Source organism: Falco peregrinus, chromosome 2 (genome assembly GCF_023634155.1).
Source record: "Falco peregrinus isolate bFalPer1 chromosome 2, bFalPer1.pri, whole genome shotgun sequence".
Classification (NCBI taxonomy): Eukaryota; Metazoa; Chordata; class Aves; order Falconiformes; family Falconidae; genus Falco; species Falco peregrinus.
In genome coordinates, this window is record NC_073722.1 from 44507186 (window position 1) to 44529843 (window position 22658).

Sequence of the window (22658 nt, forward strand, 5' to 3'; positions counted from 1 at the left end):
CTCCTGCTGTTCAGTCTCCTATTTAAGCATCACATACAGCTGGGCAGCGTAAAATCAGCCTTTCTCCGTGACCGACCTGAAGAAGTTAAAACTTATCTCTGTTACTCCTTTCACAGAGGGAGAATTCATTGATCTAATACATCTATTCATTAATTTGTAAGAAATTAACATTTCTTGTAATCTGTAAGAAAACCCCCACACCCCTGTACGAGTACTTAAGCTGGTATCAGAGCACATACTCTGGTGGACTTGTACCCCTCTATGGTTCTTGTCAGACCACTTTTAGAAGAGCAGGTATTTCTGTCTAGAAGTCAGACCGGTTCAACCACAGGAGCTCATGTAAAGACCCAGCTCCTTCCTTCCTTCGCTTACCTTTCCTTTAAGACTTACCAGTAGAGATTGATCATACTTAGCACTCACTTGCTGAAATGAGTAACTGGCTTTTTCTCCTTGCTGATCCAGTTTGAAACTGTCAGGACGATACAGCAAGGAGCGCTGTCGCTGCCCCCAGAAGCCCTTTGATCTCCCCCTGCACCAGGCTGTCCTGGGAGAAGCACGTTTGCTTTCTGGAGCAAACCTTGCCTCCGAACAGCTTCACTGCCCACTCCTGTAATGCGAGGAACAGTTGACTTCTAGCCTTTCAGCTGTAGTTTGCTCTATCTCCAGCAGCTGTCGTTTCCTGAACTCGCTACTGACTTGTCTTGAGGGAACATGCTACTGAAGTGGTCTTACTTGCCCTGCAGCACCACTCATACCACCGTTTTATTTTTCACAAAGGGAATCAACCGTTAATGATTTTTTGCTAGCACCTTGTTTAACTCTCTCAGGAACAAGGCCACTTTTGCTTGTTCAAGAGAAATACCTCAAAAAAAACCCCTTCAAGCTTCCTAGACAGGGTGAGAACAGCAGCACAATGCCGTGAAGGCCAGTTACCTGCAAGGCAGAGCAGGACAGCGGCGTCACCTCATTTTAGTGCTGTGGTTCTGGCCTCACGGAGCAGCTGCACCACTTTGTAATCAACAGTTCCTGCTTAGCGATTACTAGAATACAGCTCACTTTAATGTCAGCCATTTATTAGATGCAGTCTCCACCAGCTGGACAAACTGTAGCTTTTTAACATCCACAGTCAAAAAGCCCGTCCCAAAACACCAGAAAGGACGAGAAGTAACAGCACAGGTAATGAGTATGGCATTACTCGCAGTGTTTACTTCAGAGTCGTCTTGGCATGTAAGTAGTTCACTAAAATTAGCTGGAAAGGAATTACATCTGGCACAGGCTTAAGTCACAGGAGGTCCAAGAGAAGTCTTGCTCAAGCTGTCCAAGTCTTGTACCGGCCGAGCAGCCTCCAGGGAGCAGCTCTGCTCTCACTGCAGCCCTCCAGAGCCTCAGGCCAAGCTGCTGGAGCAGGCGCTGCTGCCCGGCAGGAGTCAGCCCCTGCAGGTGCTGGCGTAGCCCACGCCACATTGGAAGTTACCGAGACAATGGAACAGGACAGCTTGTAGCTTGCTCCGAGGACAACGTCCATCAGAACGCTCGGGCACACTTAGCTGTCCCGCAGCACCGCCCAGAAGCCAGCCCGCTGGTAATTCCACTTCTCACAGCAGCTTTGGCAAGGCAGCGGCTGCTCCCAGGTTTCCCAAGGCGGCGGCAACAGGGACAGCTAGTCGTGGTCACTGTCGCTGTCACTATCGCTGCTGTCGCTGTCTGACTTGATACTCTCCAATGCCTTCCTGCGTATATAAAACAGTCCAGTAATCAGTCACCTGTTGTGACTTTTACTTGAACAGAAAGATCCAAAACACAGGGTAGACCCCCTCCAAAGAGAACATTATGGGCTGTCTGATGCCTATTATCCTCAAAGGACAGGCCCACCCAGCATTTGGTGGAAGCAGACCCACCTCCTTCTGGAAAAGCAGATGAGTTCAGTCCCCCAGGAAGTTGTGGGCCAGCTGCCAAGGGAGCTGGACTTCTAGTTACTCATTCACTCGGACCACCCCACTGCCTCCAGACACACCACTGCCTCCAAACCGTGGTCCCTCAAGGCTAAGCCCAGCATCTGCCCTTGGCTGCAGCAGCTCAGCAGCAAGCAACAGCGGCTGGCAAGACACAAGGGAGATTTGCCGTAAGCCTCAGAACCTGCAAACCACATGCAGGGCCACCCTGTACCACTTCCCTGCTTTCGCTAGCCTGCGGCCGGTGTCCCTGAGGTGGCCAGGCCCAGCTAGGAAAAGGCAGGCAACAGCAGATCCGAGCAGTGGGTAAGGCTAACCTCATCACGGGAAATTACCTTCCCTCCTAGGTGGGATGGATGCAGCATGGAATCAAAACCTGAGGGGCCATTTTAGGGGCGAGAATCGACCCGCATCAACACAAAGGCACACCGTTCTGAAACCAGTTCCCTGCCACCCTGGAGGAGAAGCCTTTCTGCAGGAATTACCCCCGCGACACCCTGTCTACTATACCCCTTCAGCAGCAACACGAAGTACTCCCAACTTACTTCTGCTTTTCAGACAGTTCAAATTCCTTCTCCGTTCTGCTTTTAAGCCTCTCAGTTGAAGGAAGACCGAGGGATGCCGCCAGCTTCACCAACTTAACTGCCTCATCTGGGCAGCTGGTTTTTTTAGCACAGTTCAAGAACTCATCCATCACCTGGTCACTGCAAAAGCAAAGGCAAAGAGTGAGGTGGGCATTAACTTACAGCAGGTGCTATAGAGAGCGCGAGGAGGCAACAGATTTTCAGATCACTCAACCAGCCCAGTTCTGCTCCTGTCAGCATTTCCCCACACCTTTCATCCTGCACTGATGTGGTGCACTTGGGAACTCCTATGCTAGCAGGAAGCAATGATGCTCCTTGCACAAAACCAGAGGGCGGCAGCTCACTGCTTAGGGTAAGGACGCCACCTTAGCAGCAGCCTAAATAACCTTGCCCTCTTTACAGCCCCCACACCAGGCCCTAACCCTCTTTCACGTGGCTGGCAGAGGCAAACGAACAGTTAATAGCGTTCTAAATCAAAGGCAGGCATCCACCCGCCAGATGCCCCGCCGTCTGTGGGCACTGGGAGCTGCTGGCTCAGCCCTGCCAGCTCCATTTTAAGTTGAAGTGCTGGCTCTGCTCCTTTGTCACCTGTGACAGCTGCTGCAGACACCTCTCTTGCCTGCAGGCAGGGAAAAAAGTGTTTGCAGCTGGTGCCACGGGTTGCTTGGCAGAGAAGGGAAGGCAGGGGTCAGTTCAGCCACAGAAGTCTCTGATCCATTTAGTAATAGCAGGGGAAAGACTTCCTTTCTCTTTACATTCATGACCTGTGGCAGCCACAAACTGTCAAGTACCCCACAACTTCAGAAGAATTCTCCTTTCTCTATTCCTGAAATTAGGACAGGCTCTCTGATGCAGCTTGGCAATGTCAAGGCTTCCTTGGGACACGCTAGTGGCAGTCTGCAGAAACAGGCAAGCATGGAGTGCCCCTGACAGCGGCCTTTGGTACCACACACCCTCACAGTGTTCAGTTAGACGAGCTCCAAGCATTTAATTCTATTTTAAAAAAAAACAAGTAAAACATATTGCTATTCCTTAGAAGTTCTTTGCTAATTCAAACAGAATTTTGCCCCCAAAATCCTGAGAAAAAGCTAACTGTTGTAGCCCACGTTCTCCATGTCCCAGAGCTTCATTCAGCGACATCTCAAGGACCAACTGCTTGAACCCTTCCTTTGCATTTTCAATATTTTTCAAGACAGAAAGGTCTTGGAACATATCACTGGATAAACAAACACTCGTGCTCACAGACAGACACACACACTCACGCTTTGGAAGTCACACTTAGATACTGACCACTATTATCAGTTATAATTGGGAGTTGGGCTAGATGACCTTTGAAGGTCCCTTCCAACCCAAGCTGTTCTACAATTCCGTAACAGAAACGCAAGATGTCAGCCAAAGGGGAGATGCAGTACCTGAAGTCAGAACCTAAAAGTACTTACGTGGGAATCCTATTGATTTTCTGGAAATGCTCCATCATGTTCCTGTTCAAAAGAAAACAAAGCAATAATTAAAAAAAACCCAAACACCAAACAGTAAAACAGTAACAGGCAGATACTAAATCTCTTGGATAAGCCCCTGTTGAAACACAGGCAAGCTCCATGTCATGAAACAATCTTCTCCAAAGATCTGAAACGGATCCTATGACATCTTGCAGATGCAATATCTACCAGCTGTTTAACAAGAAGCGTCTTAAGTCATGCAGAAAAAATAAAAATTGTAGCTGGTGGCAAGTTTACCTTAAAATAATACATATTTTTAGAAGGGTACTTGCCACTTCTTTGTTTCAAATGAATCACTGCAAAAAGAACATCGGTATTTAACAAAAAAGAGCTCAGAACCTTTAAATTGGAGAGGAAATATTTTAACCAGTATTTCAAGTTGAGTATTTCAAGTTGAGGACAGCAAATTCTACTACTGGAGAGTTCTAAAAAAATTTCTCTTTAGAGTTTTAATTAGGGTTAATTCTAATTAAATGTTTAATTAAAAAACGCTAATTAATCTCTTTAGAAGTTTGAATTTCAAAGAGTTCTAAAAAGTAGAAAATAGGAAGCTGTAGGAAATCAGCAGTGCTTACTGAAGTGATAATTAAACCCCGCTTTGCCATAAGCAGCTGTACAATGCTCTAAGCCAATTGCTACATTAACTTCAAATCGTTTTTTAAGCTTCACAACTGTAACCTGGTGCCAAGAATGAATAATAAAATTAAGAAAAAAATCCCTCACATTCCCAGAAGGATTTATCCCCTCCCTTTGCCGCACCAGCATTCCAAGGCAATCAGTTGTTAACTTTTGATTTTTGTGATTAAGCCTTGAGTTAGTGTCAGCAAGCCAACAGCTCATGAAGGCCACACACGTACCAAGCATCCTGGGTTCTCCCAGCCCTGGAAAACAACAGAGCAACATGGCACAGGGCACTGCCTGTCCATTCCAGTGGGGCCTCCCTCCCAGTTTGCTCATGGACAGCTTTGATGTCTTCAGCACACTTGGCAAACACCAGCTGAATCTGTGAAAAGATTGTGCTATTAATCCCCAAACCTCTAGAATCAACATATCCTTTTCAGCACAGTTCTTCCTACAGATCCTACCAGTCTGCCCCGTATGATTTAGATTTGTGAATTAACAGCGGTTAGTCCTGGCAGAAAAAGCTCTCACTTCTGTCAGGGCCAGTCTCCCCCCTAGGAAAGCACCAAGATGGCTTTGCAGGGACAGCTGCAGCTAAGAGACCTCTGCAGCACGCATAAGCCTTTAATCCTCCTCAGCTTGAGAAGCCGGGTACTGCAATAACATCTTCGGCAAAAATTCCTGAATTCTGCCACGTACTTCCCCAGAGATGTGGCCAGCTGGGCTGGATTACTCTTCCGAACCCCAGTAAGGAAGTGATCCTCTCCTGTGTTAGTCTGAGGTTTCTCTATAGACTGAAGGCAATCTGAAGGGCTCAGCAGGCCTGAATAAGCTTACACAGATCTGGAAATTCATCATGTATATGCACTGGAACTGGACCTCTAGGACTAACCAGGGACAATAATGCAGCACTTACACAGAGTCCGTGCGCTGCACACAGAAACGGGGAGACATTTCTACTCTTTTCACTGAGCTTCTATATTGGTTTTGGCTAGGACAGAATTAAATTTCTTCATAGTAGCTTGTATGGTGCTATGTTTTGGATTTGTTATGAAAAGTGTGTTGATAACACAGGGATGTTTTAGTTTAGCTGAGCAGTGCTTATACATTGTCAAGGCCTTTTCTGCCTCTCACCCCAACCCACCCGCGAGCAGGCTGGGGGTGCACAAGTTGGGAAGGGACACAGCTGGAACAGCAGACCTCCACCGACCACAGCGACATTCCGTGTTCCATACCATATGGCACCATGCTCAGCAATAACAGCCTGAGGAAGAAGGAAGGAGGGGATGTTCGGAGTGATGGTGTTTGCCCTTCCAAGTGACCGTTACAATGTGATGGAGCCCTGCTTTCCTGGAGGTGGCTGAACACCTCCCTCCTGCTGATGGGATTTTGCTTGCTTGTGCACACAGCTTTTGCTTTGCCCATTAAACTGTCCTTAGCTTAGTCCATGAGTTTCTACACTTTTACCATTCTGATTTGCTCCACCATCCCACCGGGGAGGAGCGAGCGAGCGGCTGTGCACTGCTTCACCGTTTACCGGGGTTAAACCACGGCAGCTTCCCTACCTCATCAGGGTGCTGCTCCCTGCTCATCAAAGCCAGGAGCTCTTCCAACAGGTCACGTTTCCTGCTAAACCCGAGCTGTTTCATATCTGTTTAGAGAAAGGCAGTAGTTCGTCAGTGTGACCCGTATCCCCTCCTCGCAACTCCTGGTAATCTAGTCAGCATAGCTAACACCATTTTGTAGGGCAAACAGCCATTTTTTGTGACCAAGCAGGTCATGTGTGAGTTCCCTTTCCCCTCATTATCAGGCCCTGAAGGTCCTGCACACCAAGTACATGAACCAAACTGATTTTTTTCTTCCTCTCCCTGCTGGCCTCAAGATTCCTGGGCGCCAGGCTGACTACTCCCTTTGTTAACGGCCTTCAAGGTCCCAGGCACCCGGCCAACCCAGCGGCAGTGACGCCGCCGTCACAGACAAGGGCAGGTAACAGCGCTGCCTATAAAACTAAGCAGTTACAGGTCCCCAGTGGGAACCTGGACCTGAACTGCTGGTGGACTATGAGACCCATGACTCCCTGGCGCCCAGAGACACCTCCACCATCATCTGCTTCCCCTGAGGACTGAGTGGTGACTCATGTTCTTTTGTATGTTTTTTAAGGCTAGCTTGTGGTTTTTATGTTGATACAGCAAACCAAATATTAAGATTTGACCGAATCTACACAAGGTCCAGGTGATTAGAAACCATAAGCTAAGTGGTGCTATAAAATTCTGCACTACGCTACTTATAAAACTGAACCACACTGATTCTGCTTACAGAAATCCTGTGCTATTCTGATTATAAATCCTAAGCTACGCTAATCATAAAATACTGTTAAGAAAATAAAGCTTTAATTGTAACTAGGAATTAGTGGTCATCATTCTACCAAGGACTCCTAAAAGAACCTGTCTGTCCCCTCAGTGCCGGGCCACAGTAGCATGTTTTCTGTGTGCTAAAGCCTGTATCTACATGCTCGTCTCCTCTTCTTAAGGAGCAATGAACAGGCAAATAATTTAAATGATTTAAGTCTGAGCTGTTGGTTCAGGTAGTACTCTCTGGTAAGCATTCAGTTTTCCAAGACATTGACATTTAACTATGACACAGACACGACTGCTCCGACAGCCTGCGCTATTGGTTCTGCCAGTCTCTAACACAACAGTCCCACCGCTGCACTACAGAGTAACATCCCTCATGCCAAAGCACCTTATCATGGCTATCTGAGTACTGGGAAGTTTACCAACTACCTCCCACTTTGCACTGCTCCTGACTTTCATCAAGCAAACTGCCTATGTAGCCATGTGGCTATCACTAACCTTCCCAGACCGAAGGGATTGCTTCCAAGTGGTTGGCTGCATCGAGTGCTTGAAGGAGGTCCAATATATTTTTAGGAGTTGGATAGAAGAGCTGATGAAGGAAGAGAATCATTTCAGTAAACTGTAACTGTTCCATTTCTCCACACTTGAAGCTTGCTTACCCTAATGCACACTTACCGAAGGGGACATTTCTTTGTACCATTTCAACACAATTTCGATTTGTTCCATCATACACAACAATGAGAAGAATTTTGACCTAGAGGAAGGGAAAAGTGTTCTAATTCAGTAATGAGTACATCAACCAAACCATACAGAAGCACCAGGAAATGATGGTGTTCTAGTCAGACTGGTACTGCAGATGAGGGAAATTTCGCTGTATGATTGCAATACTCCATACAATTAAAAAAGCAGCAGCGTCTTTTGTGAGACATTTTTATCCTGACACTAGGTAATTGGCAGAATTAATCAGAAGTTAGACCACTACATTTTAAAATACTGAAAATATGCAATCTCCCTGCCTGACACCAGGTTTGAGGTATCTGCATCTGTCTCAAATGCAACCTCTGGTTAAGAGCCACTTAAAGAAGTGAACTAAATTAACTCTGTTACTTCTGCAAGTTGGCAATACAAGCCTGGGACCTTGGTCCAGTGCACTAAGAAAAATGTCCCTACACCAAGAAATTAATTTCCATTCACTTTCTTTGATTTATTTATAGGCTGAATAAGGTAAAAGTGTGTGTGTCATGCCAACCCTGAAACAGCATCTTATTGTGATGAGAATTATTTTTCATTAATTCACTGGAGCATCTCTACTTCCAACGCCTAAACAGGCTCTTCTTCAAATCAGTATCCTCCAAGTACTTGATGACATTCAGTGACTGCAGCACTTGATGACATCTGTAAAAATGTTTCAGATGCCTTGAGTGCAGTGTCAAATGGTTGAACCCATTGGAGTTTTGTGCCTAAATACACCAGCTGCACTGCAACCTCTCTCTACAACACCACGCAGAGAGCTAGGTGCTCTGCTGACCTGTACACTGTTTTGGTGTTACCTCCTAAGCTGCCATCCTAAGTGGACAACAGGACTGTAGAAAATACAGCTGGTTGGTACAGTTGTTGAATGGGCATTAAGCTAAATTGATACTTCAAGACACTCCATTTCAGTCTGGGCATACATCCTAAGCTATCACTGTTCTTAAGAGGGACCTAATTCCCAAACTGCACATACAATAAGCAGCTGGCGTTAACCAAGCATCCTTCTGTGCAACGTCTGAATCCCAGCTCGTATTCAAACGAACAATACACCAAGATGCTTAATGTAAGCTGCACTTCACTCACCAGTACACATTTAACCGATCCATGTCCAAGAATTTCCAGTTGTCTCCCTTCTCCATTGCCTTATTTAAGCGATAGGCAAGCTTAATATCCTTAAGATCACAGCACTGCAATAAACCAGTCAAATTTTAAAACTACAAAATCTAACACTTAATACATCCTTCTCAGACTCACTTTCACAAAGGTATGAAGAGCAATGAGCTGACAAAACATTTTTAACAGGACACAAATCAGTGCAGTGACTGCCTAGGCATTTTGTTTGGTTAAGACAAACGCACGCCTCTCGCAGTGAGTGAGAGCTTGCTAACCAAAAGTGACACCTTCTGGTGCGGAGACAGTCCGACCACTGCAGCGTCACTAAAAGCAGGAGGTAAGGCACAGCAGACAGGGACTTATGCAGCCATCTCTAGCAAGAGATGCATGTATCACAGGCATGCAAATTACCAATTTAGAAGGTATCAAATGCAGAATTATAAAGTTACAGGAGATGATGAACACGTGAAAAAGGGAGATAAACCTTGTATGACAGGTTGGAAAACTCACAGGCAATTCTTAAACAGTTGGAGGGCTCAAAGGAATTCTGATTGCAGAAAAGAGGCACTTACCACTTGCATAGCAGTAGCAAAGAAGTTGGCTGAAAGGGAGAAAATGAATTTTATTAGCTTCAAACTTTCAAGGAGACATACAGCAGCTCATTAACTGGCCTCCCAGAGAACAGACGCGACATGATAAATTAGAAAGCTGAATCTGTAGCTCAGTTTGACAGCGTAGCAGGGATCTTCACTTTGTATGTAGAGACTCTGGTGTGGCATGAGTTTTTCTAGCCAGTGCTCTGGAGGCAGCTAGGCTGCCATGCTTTTGGAAACAGATTTAAGCAGATGATCTGTTTGACTTTAGGCAATTTTACAAAAGCTATGTTCTCGTTTGATGCAAGACTGCATTATTTGTGTAACAGGCAGGCTACAAAAAAAGGCAGCCCCATCGCTCACCTTCTCCATTTACTCCACTGGAAGAGAGCACAGGCCACAGACAGGTGTTCAGGCAGGTTACCCGCCTCAGTAGCACACCCCAGAGCTGCCCAAGAACATACAACTACTCTCTGAAAATGTCTCCTTCCCATTTGGCAAGGCTTTAACTCTTGCTTTTGCAACTGACATTTCAAAGCAGCACAGAGCTGAAAAACATTAGGAAGAACTAGAATAGGCACTCACACCACACTGTAACAAAAACCTGCTGTTCACTAGATGTGTATCATTTAGTGAAGCTACTAGCAGATGTTCCTCCTTAAAGTAGTCTTGTAAATAGCTTCCTGGTTTTTGTTGTTATGGGGCTCAAACACTCATTCACATGGGATACACTATTTCCACACAAAAGCCAGCGCACCAATGCACAGCACAGCTTAATGGCACTGGAATTTGTCCTTCTTTGTCTCCATAAAAGTGTCAAAGGGACTGATATAAGCAAGCTGCATTCATTTTTTGTAGCTGGGTAAAACTACCTGTAATTCATAGGTACCTTTTCACCCAAACTTAATCAATGCAAATTGTCAGATATTGGAGTCCCTTACCATCATCAGGGTCCTGGGGAGTGAAACTCCTCTTCTCAACGTCATCCAGCACCTCAGACATGATGCCAGACGGGGAAAGATCAACTGTGGGATAAAGAGACAAGCCACACCACATCTCAGCTGTGCTAAGCACTTCACTAGCAAAGAGTGTCAGCCTACAGATATAATGTGGAAGTGGAAACAAGCAACATGATTTCAAACAAGTGTCATGATTCTCATGGTGCTCCAAACCAGCCACTACTTTATTTGCTCTAAAATCTGTCCTACTGTTGCCAGATTTCCACAGTGCAACAGGGCACATTCAGAAAGATTAAACTACCTTCTAGCAAGGAATCCAATGGGCCTGGAAGTTTGTCTGTTAGAAGACTGCACTGGGAAAAGCAAAGCATTTCATAAACAAATAAATATTTTTAAAAGGGAAAAATAACCAAGAAAAAAACCCCACCCAAACCCAGAGACCTCAGAGCAGTTCCTTCACATCTGTTAAACAGAAGGGCTGCAATTATGACTACTGTGCCTATCCTCTTCCCATGCCCACAGATTTTTGGCTAAAGGCTCCTGCCCTCTAACAGCTATTATTTCATGATGTCTCCAACACACAGAACTGTTGCAGAAAAACAGAATCCTTGTGCACTTTCTTTCATGTGAGTGGTACAGTCTATGAAATCACACACGTTGTAGTCAGATCCAGACTCCACAGAGACCGAGTAGCATTTGCTCTTCAGATTTATCAGCTTGTGGCCACAAATGGAAAGGAAACTCCCTTTCTTTCCAGTTCCGCCCTTTCTCAAAACACAAGGACTCTTCCCTCTTTGTAAGAGGTTATGATCCTCTGTGGTCTTTTCTCCACCCAAGCACAATCAGACTGCACAGGGAACACTGGGATTGCACACATAAGAGGTTGCCTTTTAATCTATGATCAACTGCCTTCACCCATCATGTCTGGATATCATTTAAAGCAGCTGTTAAACAGGACACATTCATGAACAAGTTGGTATTGCACATACCGCCTCTATAAAATGTAAAGAGGAGATGATCATACGTTGCAAGGCTAGGCTCTGAAAAACAAAAACATTGAAGTTACTTTGGCATTCTTGACTGAACATTATGCCCGAGTTCTAATTCAGTCTCTGGCCCTTCCAGTCAGGTGGCATGCATACATTTACTCAGATTTCTTTCCCTGTTCATGCTAATGCTGAACTAGACCTCCTATATACACATTACAACTGGGAGAGATATACCTGAGGGTGGACCACCAGCTGAAGCGTTGTATTGCTATGGGGCAAGCAGCCAAGCTTCCCTGCTCTAAATTAAAAGCAAAAATACTTCACAGTTAAGTTTCCCTTTTGCTCATTAACGTATCTTTAGCATATCAACAAGCATGTTACTGGGGCAAAGAACACTCCACAAGACATGACATCAGTTATGCAGATATTCCCTGTTTTTGCAGTGTTTGACATCAAAAAACATAACCAAATCAAAAGCTTTTTTCTGTGAGATATAGATATATATAGACCTGAACTGGCTTTGATGGCTTGTGAAGTGAATCTCCTTGATCTATGAGAAGCTAACAGACTCAGTTGACTGCTGCAAAGATATATTCATATTATTCACTACTTCTACAGCAGTACTACAATAAGGACCCAGTTAAGAAAGAGCCTATGGGCCAGGACACGTTCCCCCACTGCATACACTCACCTGCCCTTGAGCAGCTAGAGGCAACTACGGGTGAAAAATAATGATAAACATGCTCCTAACCTAAAAGACTACAGCATCAAAATGCTTCATTATTTGACCTAAGGGGTTAAGTGCACCTACTATATTGTAATTAGTAATCAACACTGATCAAAGACTGAAAATGATTCAATTTGAAATCCACTGGCACTGGCTTGCTGAGTAGCCACAATTTAGTACTTACACATTTTTATTTCTCAGTTCTCTTGCAAAAGGAAGTGAACGATAAAGTTGAGAACACAGTGAGAAATGCTTTTTTCCACAACTCCTGGACTTCCTCCCTGCAGCTAGGAATCACTGTGCTGTTTGCTGCTGAACTCTTAAGTTAACTATTCTGGAGGTGGCACTGGAATATAATAACCATTCTGGTTCTCTTACCTATATCAAGTGCTTCCATTTCCTTTATTACCAATAAAGACATACTTCTGCCTACACCACCACATCTTCTCAGAGTCTTCAGTAAAGCATTAAAAGTTAGCAGATTTGGTTGTACTTCCTGCTGAGCCATGTGATTCAGGAAGACCTTAAACAAAATCCCCAAATCCTTAGTGCTTCACATGTTATGGAACACAGTTCAGGTTTCAGGTAGATATACATGCATTTCCTCAACCTAATCCTTCTCACCCCCTTCAAGTGAATGACTCTACGTCAACTGATAATTTGTTAAGGAAGTACCACCTAATTTTTAACCTGAACAAAACCCACAACTACAAAACTACATCAGATTATATCTTGGAGAATTGTGTCTAGAACATCAAGGAAATTTTTAAATTTACATACTTTTTTCGTTACTGATGTTACATCATTAAAATTGGAGCCTGTAATGTCACCCCTCAAAATTCCATTTCCATCACACCACCGTGAATTACAATTCAAAGGAGTTTTTATCTAAAATTGTTTTGTTTTATCTCCCAGCACTTCCCGATTGCTTCCCGTCCCACCAGTTTTTGGATCAGGTTATGTTCTCACAAGGCAAATCATTCCACAAAGGCAAGGTTGGATTTTGTACCTTTTCCACTCCTCAACAGTTCAGTTTGTTATGTTTAAACTACTGTACTTCCTTTGCAGCAGATACTAGTATCTTCGTACAAAGCACTTGTTTTTAGTTTTTTTAACAGCTGCAAAATTCTACTGAGAAAGCAGACTCAGCTCCTACACTCTTACCCCTTCCCCATCTCTTTTGCTCTACCTTCTTACCTTGGCTAATTCCCATCTTTCTATGAACCTCTCCTTTAGATATGGGACTGCTGTAATCAGTGCATTGAAGGTGTGCACATCAGCTAGAAAATAAAAGATAATTTGTTTTAACTAATAATTACATTCTACAGAAAACAGTTTACTGTAACATGGCTCAGTTTTTGGCGAAGTCTCATGCAAACCTGTTTCCAGTGAGCCGGCCACATGCCAGCTGCACTGAATAACCGGTTTGCACTCAGCTCCCATGATCTAGCTGAGGTCCGTACCCCTGCGCCAATCATCATTGCCATGGAACAGGTATTTATGTACCTAACAACGGGCTTCTGTTATTTGGAAGACTGCAAAGGAAAACCAGGAGACACTTACCTTTGTGTCTTTCATTCAGCAAGTCTATGTACATGTCATAAGCTTTAGCAGAAGCCCCATGCTGCAAAAAACCAAAAATCCAACAAAAATAAAACAATCTCTACAACTATTTTGTGAGATTTCACAAGCTGAAAAAAGTCGTTCCAACACTGAAGGATAACTTTACCTTCACCATCCCACGGATCATCGTGCAATAGGAGTGTGCATTCCTCTCTGGCATTATTTTAAATATCCTTTCAGCATTGTTGTTTTCCCTAGAATCAATGAACAAGATGAATTTTAAAGAACTCAATAAAAGACACCTTCAGGAAAAGAATGCAACGTGAAGAACAAAATAATTGGCAGTACTCCTAAGGGCTGACACTCAAACATATTACTTGTGATACTATGAGCTATTCTACGATCACTTACTAGAGTTCCATCGACACTTTTAAAGAGTAGTACACAGAGATGTATTTAACAAGTAACACCTGCGAGTACAGGCCGCTAAAAAGTCTTGAAGTCTGTTTTATAGCAATGCATGTGCACAACCCACTGAATACGGAATTATTAGCAACATTTTGTATACCTCCACCTAGAGCCAGATGACTGTGAACTTCTTTGGAATTGTCTCTTTGGAGCCTTCTGCTCTGAAGTGCTCACCTAGAAAGATTTTCGTAGAAATAAAGTTTCTCAGAGTTTGATGTTACTATTAAACATCAAATGACACAATTTGGTAACAATACAGATGTTCAGCAGCAATTTATATACTACCAAAAGTGTTTTTAATGGGTTATATTAAAATAACTTCTATTAGAATGTTCAGGAAGCAGTAACTAGACTAAGGATACTGGTTATGTTATTAAACATACTAACAAGGCAAATTATATGTATTTGTGGAATTGGTGGGAACTGTGAGACTGTAACAAATACTCTGTAAAACTTTTTCCCTCTCAACAGTCTTCCCAGGGACAGATCCTATGCAACCTATCTGCTAGTGTACCCTGGGACCTGATACCATGAGTTCACAGAAGGAACCCTCAAGTTCACTGAAATCTAGTTAATGTGCTTCAGGTGGAAGAAAATTAACTACCTAATCTATACTAGAGGTACCAGAGGTTGCCTTTGCAGGCACCTAAAAACAAGGCTGTCAGCAAGAAACAGTTCTTTACACACAGTTCAGCAGAACTAAGCCAAGATGGGATTCCAGCCACTAAGTTCAGATTTATGGAAACTACTTTTGCGCCTAGGTCAGACACAGGACTGCTGTATCTCTTGGGAATGTTGACTGCATCTGATCTGCTTCACACCATCTCTCAGGCAGGCAGTCACAGTACCAAAATCTTGACATCATCTTGACACACTCCCACTATAAATAAATAGAGATCAACAGTTTTGTCATACCCCTGGTTCTTCCAAATCCTCTTTGCCTTCCTCCTCTTTTCCTGGAGTAGATTCTCCATCTCCATAGAAGCATAACAAATCTAAAAGGCTGTTTGTGGTCTCCAGAGATACAGGGGTGCCTATAGAAAATGAGGATGTACAACAGTCACAAAGAGAATAAAGAACACATCATTCCACAGCTGTATCAGAAAACTTTCAAACACCCAGTTACACCACTTTGTTCTTTCAACATAAAGGCGTTCTCTAGTAAGACTGTAAAACCCGAGTGTAACACTAATACTTCCATGAACCCATTCACAGCAGGAGACAATTTTAACATTGCACTACAGATTCTGTTTTTCTATCGAAACCGCTGAAAGGGTAAAGTTTTCCTGACCAAGTGAGAGGGGGAAGTGGCAGCTGGCAGTCAGAACTGTGAAGCAGCACAAGCCCGACGCAATGTTCAAAATTTCTAGTGCTTTTCATAACCACTCCTAGGATACACCTCCTATGAAGACCACTTGTGTGTTTCGCTTTCTATGAAACAGATTTAAAACCAACAAAAGAAAAGAGCTATTTGATGGAACCGTCTCCTTTCCATCTTGCAGTGGGTATAAGAAGGTCTCACCTTCCCAGTAACTCCTCCTCCTTCAGAGCCTCATATCAGTTAGTTTTCTTTTGTCTCCTCCTCATTCACACATAACAGAGATAAGGTCCAAATTAAGGAAGAACTGAGAAAAACTCACTTATTGAGGGCAGGTCCACAGGAGGGGCACTCGGCTGGTATGCTATACCGGTCCAACAGAGCAGCACAGTGCTCAGCACAGATGTAGCTTATACCAACCAGGATGCTACTGCACAAGGGCCTTTGCAGGCAGAATGGTATCACCCAGTCACATGGCATCCACCTGTAACAGGCCCTGCTCTACTGCATCACAATTCTTCCACTTTGGAAGAGAAAAGACTCAACACTGTATCATCTGCTTCTTGGCCAAGAAATCATTTGTTCTCCTTATCACCAAAGTGACATGTCAGACAAGCAGTGGCTAAGGAGAGCCCAGTAATTCTGGAGAACCACTTTACCAGACCAGAGTCAGCTCTGAAAGGCAGCAACATAGTCATGAAACTGCATCCACAGCCTGTGCCAGCTACTGAAGTATTTCTGGCACAATTTAAGTAGAGCTCCACCACGGAATCTGGCAGGTGCCCACATACCTGCTTGTATGAGCTGATCGAACATGTTCACAGAATCTTTCACCATTCTGAGGCGGATACGCTCTTTTAGAGCTTCCTCACTCACTCCTTCAATCTGAGGTGTAAGAGTCTCAGGCATCAAGCACTAAAAGCAAAGAGTACAAGTGAGACACAAGCTCAAACCTTCTCTAAACCATCACTAAACCACTAACCAAATACTCTTCGCCCAGTACTCTGCTTTGATAATCTCCCGACTCTCCCAGCCTAACAGCAGCAGTCCTTTTGGTGACTGAAGGACCACACATCCTGATCTCTCACTTTCATGCTAGTTAAATCAACATCTAAACATTTCTTTTCTTACTTTTATCTTAAAAACCTGGTATTGATTTCCAAAGGAAAAATGTTCACTTCAGAAACATAATGGAAATACAGTATTGCTTTCATAACTGTCTGCAAGAGTTAACAAAACTATCCTTTTATGTTAGTCTTGGACCAGTCTCACAGTTGATTTCACTACCTGACAAAGCACAAATACAATGAAAATGAAAAACAAAAAGCTTACTAGTACGTTGGGATCCGCAAAGGTCTTGTCAAAATACTGAGGAAATTGCTTAATAATGTATTTTGCAGCATTTCTCCCAGACTCCTTCGACAATAAAAACAGACGCTGCATAGGAATGAGAGAGAACAAGATGAAGAAACATACAATTAGAAGACTGAGAGTGAGGAAAAACATTTTCCATTAACACTGAGCATTCTTATGGGATCAAATTAAACTCATCCTTTCTTTTCAACTCTTGCTAAATACACAGGCACGAGATAACACTCCAGATAAACATTCTGGTATTTATGCTAATATAAGAATGTCTGTTCTTTAAATGAGACTATAATTTACATCCTTGTTACTTAGTCGAGCAACAAAGTTCTGTACCAGACACCTGAAAGGCTGCACTACTATCTCAAATTCAAAAGTATCTCTCTTTTTAGTTACAATACTTGGACGCTTCTCTCTCTGTCATTTCCAAGAGCATCACCTCATTCCCGTTCACCTCTTTTCCTGGAGTTCTAAAGTCAGATCCTCCTCTGCCATTTCTTTTAAAACTCTTCACATTCAACAGCTGCCTTCAGTCTTCTACATGGCTTCACCCATGGTATGCACAGGAACTGAAGTTCTCTTGTAGCCTTGTGACGACCTATCTCAGCTCCCAGGCTTCTCTCACTGCGCTCTGATTAACATTGCACAGAGCAGCTCCTCCTTGCTCTCATTGGCAGTTCTGCTTTTTCCTGCCTTGGCTTCATGCTCTTTAATCATATGCAAAGATAACATCAGGGGAAAACTCCTTTCTACTATCATCTCAATACTACTATTTCCATAAGCCTAAGTTACCAAATAGCTGCTCTGTGGTAAAACTAAAATTCCTGGGGCTTGGCCAGGACAGTAAACCAGTAACACAAAGTCTAGGTAGTAACAAAATGCACAACATACTTGTGTGTATAAGTCACACATTTAATTCAGATTTAACTAAACTGTAAGCAAAAAATCTCAACACTTGGAACACCACATATTCACAGTCTACATCTAAAGTATGTAAACACTGTTTTAACAGGCTGAATGCCTCACCTAAAGAATTACTGTTGGGAATTATTTAACGGACTAAGAACATGGAGAGACAGAACAACTCAGCAGGTAACCCACCGACTAGCAGGAATGTTAACAGAGCTGTGACAGCTGGAAGGTCCCTATGGGGGCAGGAAGAAGAGATAACTTTGCGTGTGCAGGGTGTATTTGTCCAGAGAAATCCTAGTCATTATGCATTCAGAAATACAGAGGAGAAAATTCTGAAAAAAATCTGATACTTCATTTTCTTTTATAATTGAAACTAGGCTCCGATTAGACAGTTTTTACAGCCTAGATGGAGGAGGGGGGGAAGTTATTAAGAACTTGAAAGGCAATACTTACAGAATTGGCTGCATTTCTTGGCATAAGGAAAGGGTCATCCTGGAACACATAATGAGCAGCAGTAGGATCCTGTAGAAAGTAGAACCCAGGACTGAAATGTTTATAGTTATGTACACTGGCATGCTGCAGGCATACCATACTGCCTCACAGACTTTAAGGCACAATGAACACTTCCATCCTAACGACCACTTGATGCCCATTTTACAAAAGCTCCTCTTGTTCAAAAGGGTTTAGCCTGTTTGAAAATAGCTTAAAAAGCATTTCCACTATACGCACACACGCAGGCTAACACAGTGACAACAAAAGGGTCTTTACTATAACATGACAAGCAGTAAACACCCTGCAAAGCAAGTAGGACCACAACAGTAACTCTCGGCGGAACTGAGGGGACTTGCAGGGTAAGACTCAGTTTCCAGAATTCAAGACAGACAGGACTAAACAATGGCATCACAGCATTTACAATTGTTGCCTAGCAAGAGCAGACACACTCATTGCTCTCTGCAAGGCTTACTTTCTGGACTGTGATCGGGAAGAGGCAGTCTGGATTGGGAAGCCAAACTGGTAAAGGAACTGGCTCCTGATATTTGCAAAAGCCTTATCAAAGTATTACAGCTTTCACTGGTAGCTGCAGCTCTGTCTTAGCAGTAGAATGGAGGCTTCAAAAACACAGCAAAATGTGTTGAGCAAAAGTGAAACCCCATAAAAAAACAGATGTAGAATGGCAAAAGTAGGACTATAAGCTTCTAGGGTGTGAGGCTATTGTGTGAGAGGGAAAACGTGACTTATTTCCCTAACAACAGAACTACTTACCCTGTTCACGGTAGAAGCCAACGTTTGAAGAACAGCTAGCTTGTCCCTAAACATAAAGCACTTTTGATTAATATTTGGTTGCAGACTTTGAATATTATGGATAACATCGTATGCAGAACAAGCACAGGATTATCCTGGCCTATAAGCCTTTTCAATTCTAGGAAACAACATTTTTGCTCAACTTAGAAAACAGCACTTTTTGCAAAGGCAGGGAAAACTCAACAGCAAAAATGGTCTCAGTTTTGCAATAACCACAGGAAAAAGACTTTGAGGAAAACCAGAAAAGCATGCGTGTTTCCTGCTACCACTCCAGCCCTTATTATACATTATCAAAGAAAGAACGTAGGGAAGGGACACAGAAAGAATTCCTTGGAATGCTTCTCTCGGGGGCCCCCCATTGCTGAGGGACAGATACATGAGTCCCCTTCCAAGACAAGTCTTGGGAGAAATAAAGCCCCAGAACAAAACCAGATTTCTCAGGGCTCCTGTGCCTGTGGCTCCTTAAGACTCTGGCTGTGCTTGAAGCAAACAAGAAAAGGCCAGTGCAAGTGTTTCGGTGAAGGTGGCCTTATTTTAGGTTTACATGCAGACATCAACTGGCTATAAACTTAAGTTTTTGCTGTACACTCATACAACTTCATCTTAAGTGTTCTCAACAAAATAGCTTTCGTTCAGCTGTGCAATTTCTAAATAGGATTTATTCAGCCAGCTATCAATGGTCAAGTTTATTTTGCTGAAAGAATCACACCCACATGCAGACAGCCAAATTAACTTGATTTTACAGATTTCTACCAAATGTGATCTTTTACAAAGGAACAGAACTATGTCTAAAAATGCAGTCCTTATAACTGTTCTTGAAAGAAAGGTCGGGAACAGAGTACACGTGTTTTGCACAGAGAGTAAGAGTCAAGAATATTCCCAGAGCTCCCAGTCAGCAGGAAAGCCACTAGTGATACATTAAATCTAGGAATACAGCAGCCCGAATTCTATTTTTCAGCTTTGGTAGACAGGACTACATTTAGCTGTCTAACAATGATTTTCTTCCAAGTCAAGAAATATTCCAGGAGTAAATACTCACCAGGTTTTCTTTCGGGGGAGCACAATTTCTTCTCGAGTAACTATGAGAAACAGTATTGAAATTCTTATTGGAAACAGATGCCTAAAGAAAATCGCGACCTTGTGAAAACTGATGATCTAAGCTGATCCAGTTGAAAGTACTAAAGCAAGGATTTTAAAATTACAGTCTAACGCAGGCCACAATTTATTGCAATGACAACAGAAAAAGCTGGTGGGGAGCTTAAGTATCTTATGTGAAGACTGGATCAGGGCCCTATGGTAAACAAATGTTAAAGAGATTGTACCCTTTTAGCCATTCAAACTTCTTCAATCATCCTTATCCTAAATCTTCTCATTTGAGTCAAAACCCTTCCCAGACCCTTGCTTCCCTACTTGTAGTCTCCCAGTTTAAAGTCTGCCATCTCTTCCCATCTGGCTTCTCTAGTTCAGCCTGCCTGAATGCTGCAGCAAAGCGCCCTCTCAGGTCTCTGCTCTGACAGCCTGACACCAACTGCTCAGTTCCTTCCACCCCAAGGATCAATTTCCCCCGTTCTCCAAAAGAGGAAAAAAGAAAAACGACAATACCAAAATCAGAAGCTAGAGGTTGTTAGTAAAGCATCTTAACAAATTGACACAGAGAGGAGCATGTGGGATCTCCTGATTACAACCCCCAGAGCCAGGGTCTGCAGATGCACTTCTCCCACTGCCTCTGTGCTGATGCTTCCATGAGCTGTTACTGACTGGCAGAAACTTGTTCCCACATGCAGCACAGCTCCAAGCATTCCAACTAACTTTTCTCCCAAAACTCCTCATAGAAACATGGTAAGGAGTACAGAGAACGTGAGGGAAACTGTCAGGCTCAAGGTGGAAAGCTCCTTATTCTTATTTTATAGTTTATTACATTTCAAAGAGCAACTGGACAGCTCATGGAACTGGAAAACTCCATTCGTGGTCTCAGAGCAGAGAGCTGGTTGGTGGTGAGGGTAATCAAGTTAAGCCAGAAAATCTCTGCACAACGAAGACGGGGGAAAAGAAAATCTAAGAAGGGGGGAGAGGGTATTTATGTCTTTATCTCCTGACACACTATGTTGTTTAGAGATTAAAAAAAAATAACAAGAAACTAGTAATCAAGGTATCATACCTTCTGAATTGTCCACAGTCTCCCCAAGAGCTGTACTACTGGAAGAGCACCTATAAACCAATCAGAGTTTTGCAATGGTAGTCACAATAATGTGGCAAAATTAGCTTAATGAAATTGTGTATTACAGATCAGAATTAATTAACACATTAGAGGGGAAATGTAGCACTAACTCCAAATTGTTATGATTAAACTCACATCTGATGCTTCTCTTAAAGCCCTAATTTCAAGACACAATAAGTTATACACAGAAAATCACGTTACATAAAATTTGTAATTATTTTTTGGGGACATCATGGATTTAAAGTAGTTTGCATGATTACTGCACCTTAGAAAGAAAATCCTGGACATAAACAACAAAAAAAAAAGTGTCTAGAAAAGACATTTTGTGTTTTAGAGGCAAGATCCAGCTGAAAGCAGTACCATTTTGAAAAATATTCTAGACCTGAGTACTGTGTACACAGGCAGAAGACCCTGAATTGGGATGCAGAGGAATCAGACCTGTTTATTTCCAGATGTCCAGTCCTACAGAGCTGCAGGCAGCACTTTCATATAACCACAGCTGCAGAAGGCACATCCACATAAACCTGCTTCTGCTGAATATCACAAAGTAGCTGCTTTGGGCTCAGTGCAGTCACATGACACTACCCCAAATCTTTCTTAGAATTGTTCACACTTTATTGCTTTTAATGCAAATTAAAAGTTTATATTAAAATACTTTTAGGTTTTTTTGCTCATGAAGCAATCTAACACTAAAGCCTTACTGTAACTCTGGCATTTGTTAACATGCACTCAAACATTTGTGCTTTACAGTCATAATGCATAATTCCAGCCGTCCATATATGTTACATAAACCTATTAGGTACGATTTCACCATCCCAGACGTGAGCTATATTTTGCCTATACAAAGCACCCAATGGAGCGGGTCCTTTTCACTTGAGGCATACCCTGAAAGCAACCTCCCTCCCTTCACCTGCTTTTTGGGAGATTTACCTCTAGGAATCACTTAACAGCTCAAACTCACTCCCAGGACGGCTCCGAACTGCAGAACTCAGCAAAAGTAGGGAAACCGCGCTCCCCCGCCTCGGGCCCGGCCCGGCCCGGCTCGCCTCAGGCGCCCGCCAGCGGCCCGAGCCCCAGCACGCATGCGCAGTCCCCTACCGCGCCTGCATGGCCCTCCCCGCCTCACCTCCCCAGGCCCCCGCGCCCGCTTATTCCTCCCCTGCGCCGCCGCCGGGCCCTTCTTTTCCGCCACTGAGGGAACGGCGGAGCCTTACCGGTAGCGCTGCCGCCTCCCGCCCTGCAAGCAGCACCGCCGGCTCAGCAAGACCACTTGCTGCCAGTAGCCGCCCCCCAGCCGCCGTCCCGCCATGCCGGTACCGGCGCACTGCCCTCTGGGAAGCAAGGCGGCACCACTGCCGCCGCAGGGGG

The 22658-nt window shown here is 43.6% G+C and overlaps 1 protein-coding gene and 1 non-coding gene across 4 annotated transcripts; both read right to left on the reverse strand.

Annotated features, from left to right (window-relative positions):
* Positions 1-1052: 1052 nt before the first annotated feature.
* Positions 1053-22654, reverse strand: PTCD3 (pentatricopeptide repeat domain 3). 3 transcript variants are annotated; one of them, XR_008745801.1, is made up of 25 exons: positions 22505-22654; positions 21231-21280; positions 20112-20151; positions 19034-19079; positions 18224-18292; positions 16826-16930; positions 16285-16408; positions 15091-15209; positions 14276-14349; positions 13874-13961; positions 13708-13768; positions 13342-13424; positions 12523-12667; positions 11418-11468; positions 10411-10494; positions 9449-9477; positions 8847-8950; positions 7686-7764; positions 7509-7599; positions 6222-6307; positions 4893-5038; positions 3976-4017; positions 2498-2656; positions 1899-2096; positions 1053-1730 (listed from the first exon to the last, which is right to left on the reverse strand). XR_008745801.1 is itself a non-coding variant. In XM_055795994.1 (24 exons), exons 1-24 carry the CDS (start codon positions 22597-22599, stop codon positions 1661-1663), a joined length of 2040 nt encoding a protein of 679 aa, XP_055651969.1. In that variant the 5' UTR covers positions 22600-22654; the 3' UTR covers positions 1053-1660. The 3 variants fall into 3 exon arrangements, 1 of the variants encoding a protein (XP_055651969.1); XR_008745802.1 differs by lacking the exon at positions 22505-22654 and adding an exon at positions 22221-22314; XM_055795994.1 differs by lacking the exon at positions 1899-2096.
* LOC114013093 (small nucleolar RNA SNORD94) lies at positions 13491-13631 on the reverse strand. Its single transcript, XR_003555935.1, has one exon. It is a non-coding gene; the product is annotated as a small nucleolar RNA SNORD94 (small nucleolar RNA).
* Positions 22655-22658: the final 4 nt, after the last annotated feature.

Bases quoted from the DNA above. Each gene is read 5' to 3' on its own strand.
- PTCD3 (XM_055795994.1), bottom strand. From the start codon at position 22,599: ATGGCGGGACGGCGGCTGGGGGGCGGCTACTGGCAGCAAGTGGTCTTG. The intron at 20,152-21,230 runs GTATGATACCTT...TGTTTCTCATAG, and splicing joins GACTGTGGACAATTCAGAAG to TTACTCGAGAAGAAATTGTG. The intron at 13,962-14,275 runs GTATACAAAATG...CATTGATTCTAG, and splicing joins TCATCTGGCTCTAGGTGGAG to GGAAAACAACAATGCTGAAA.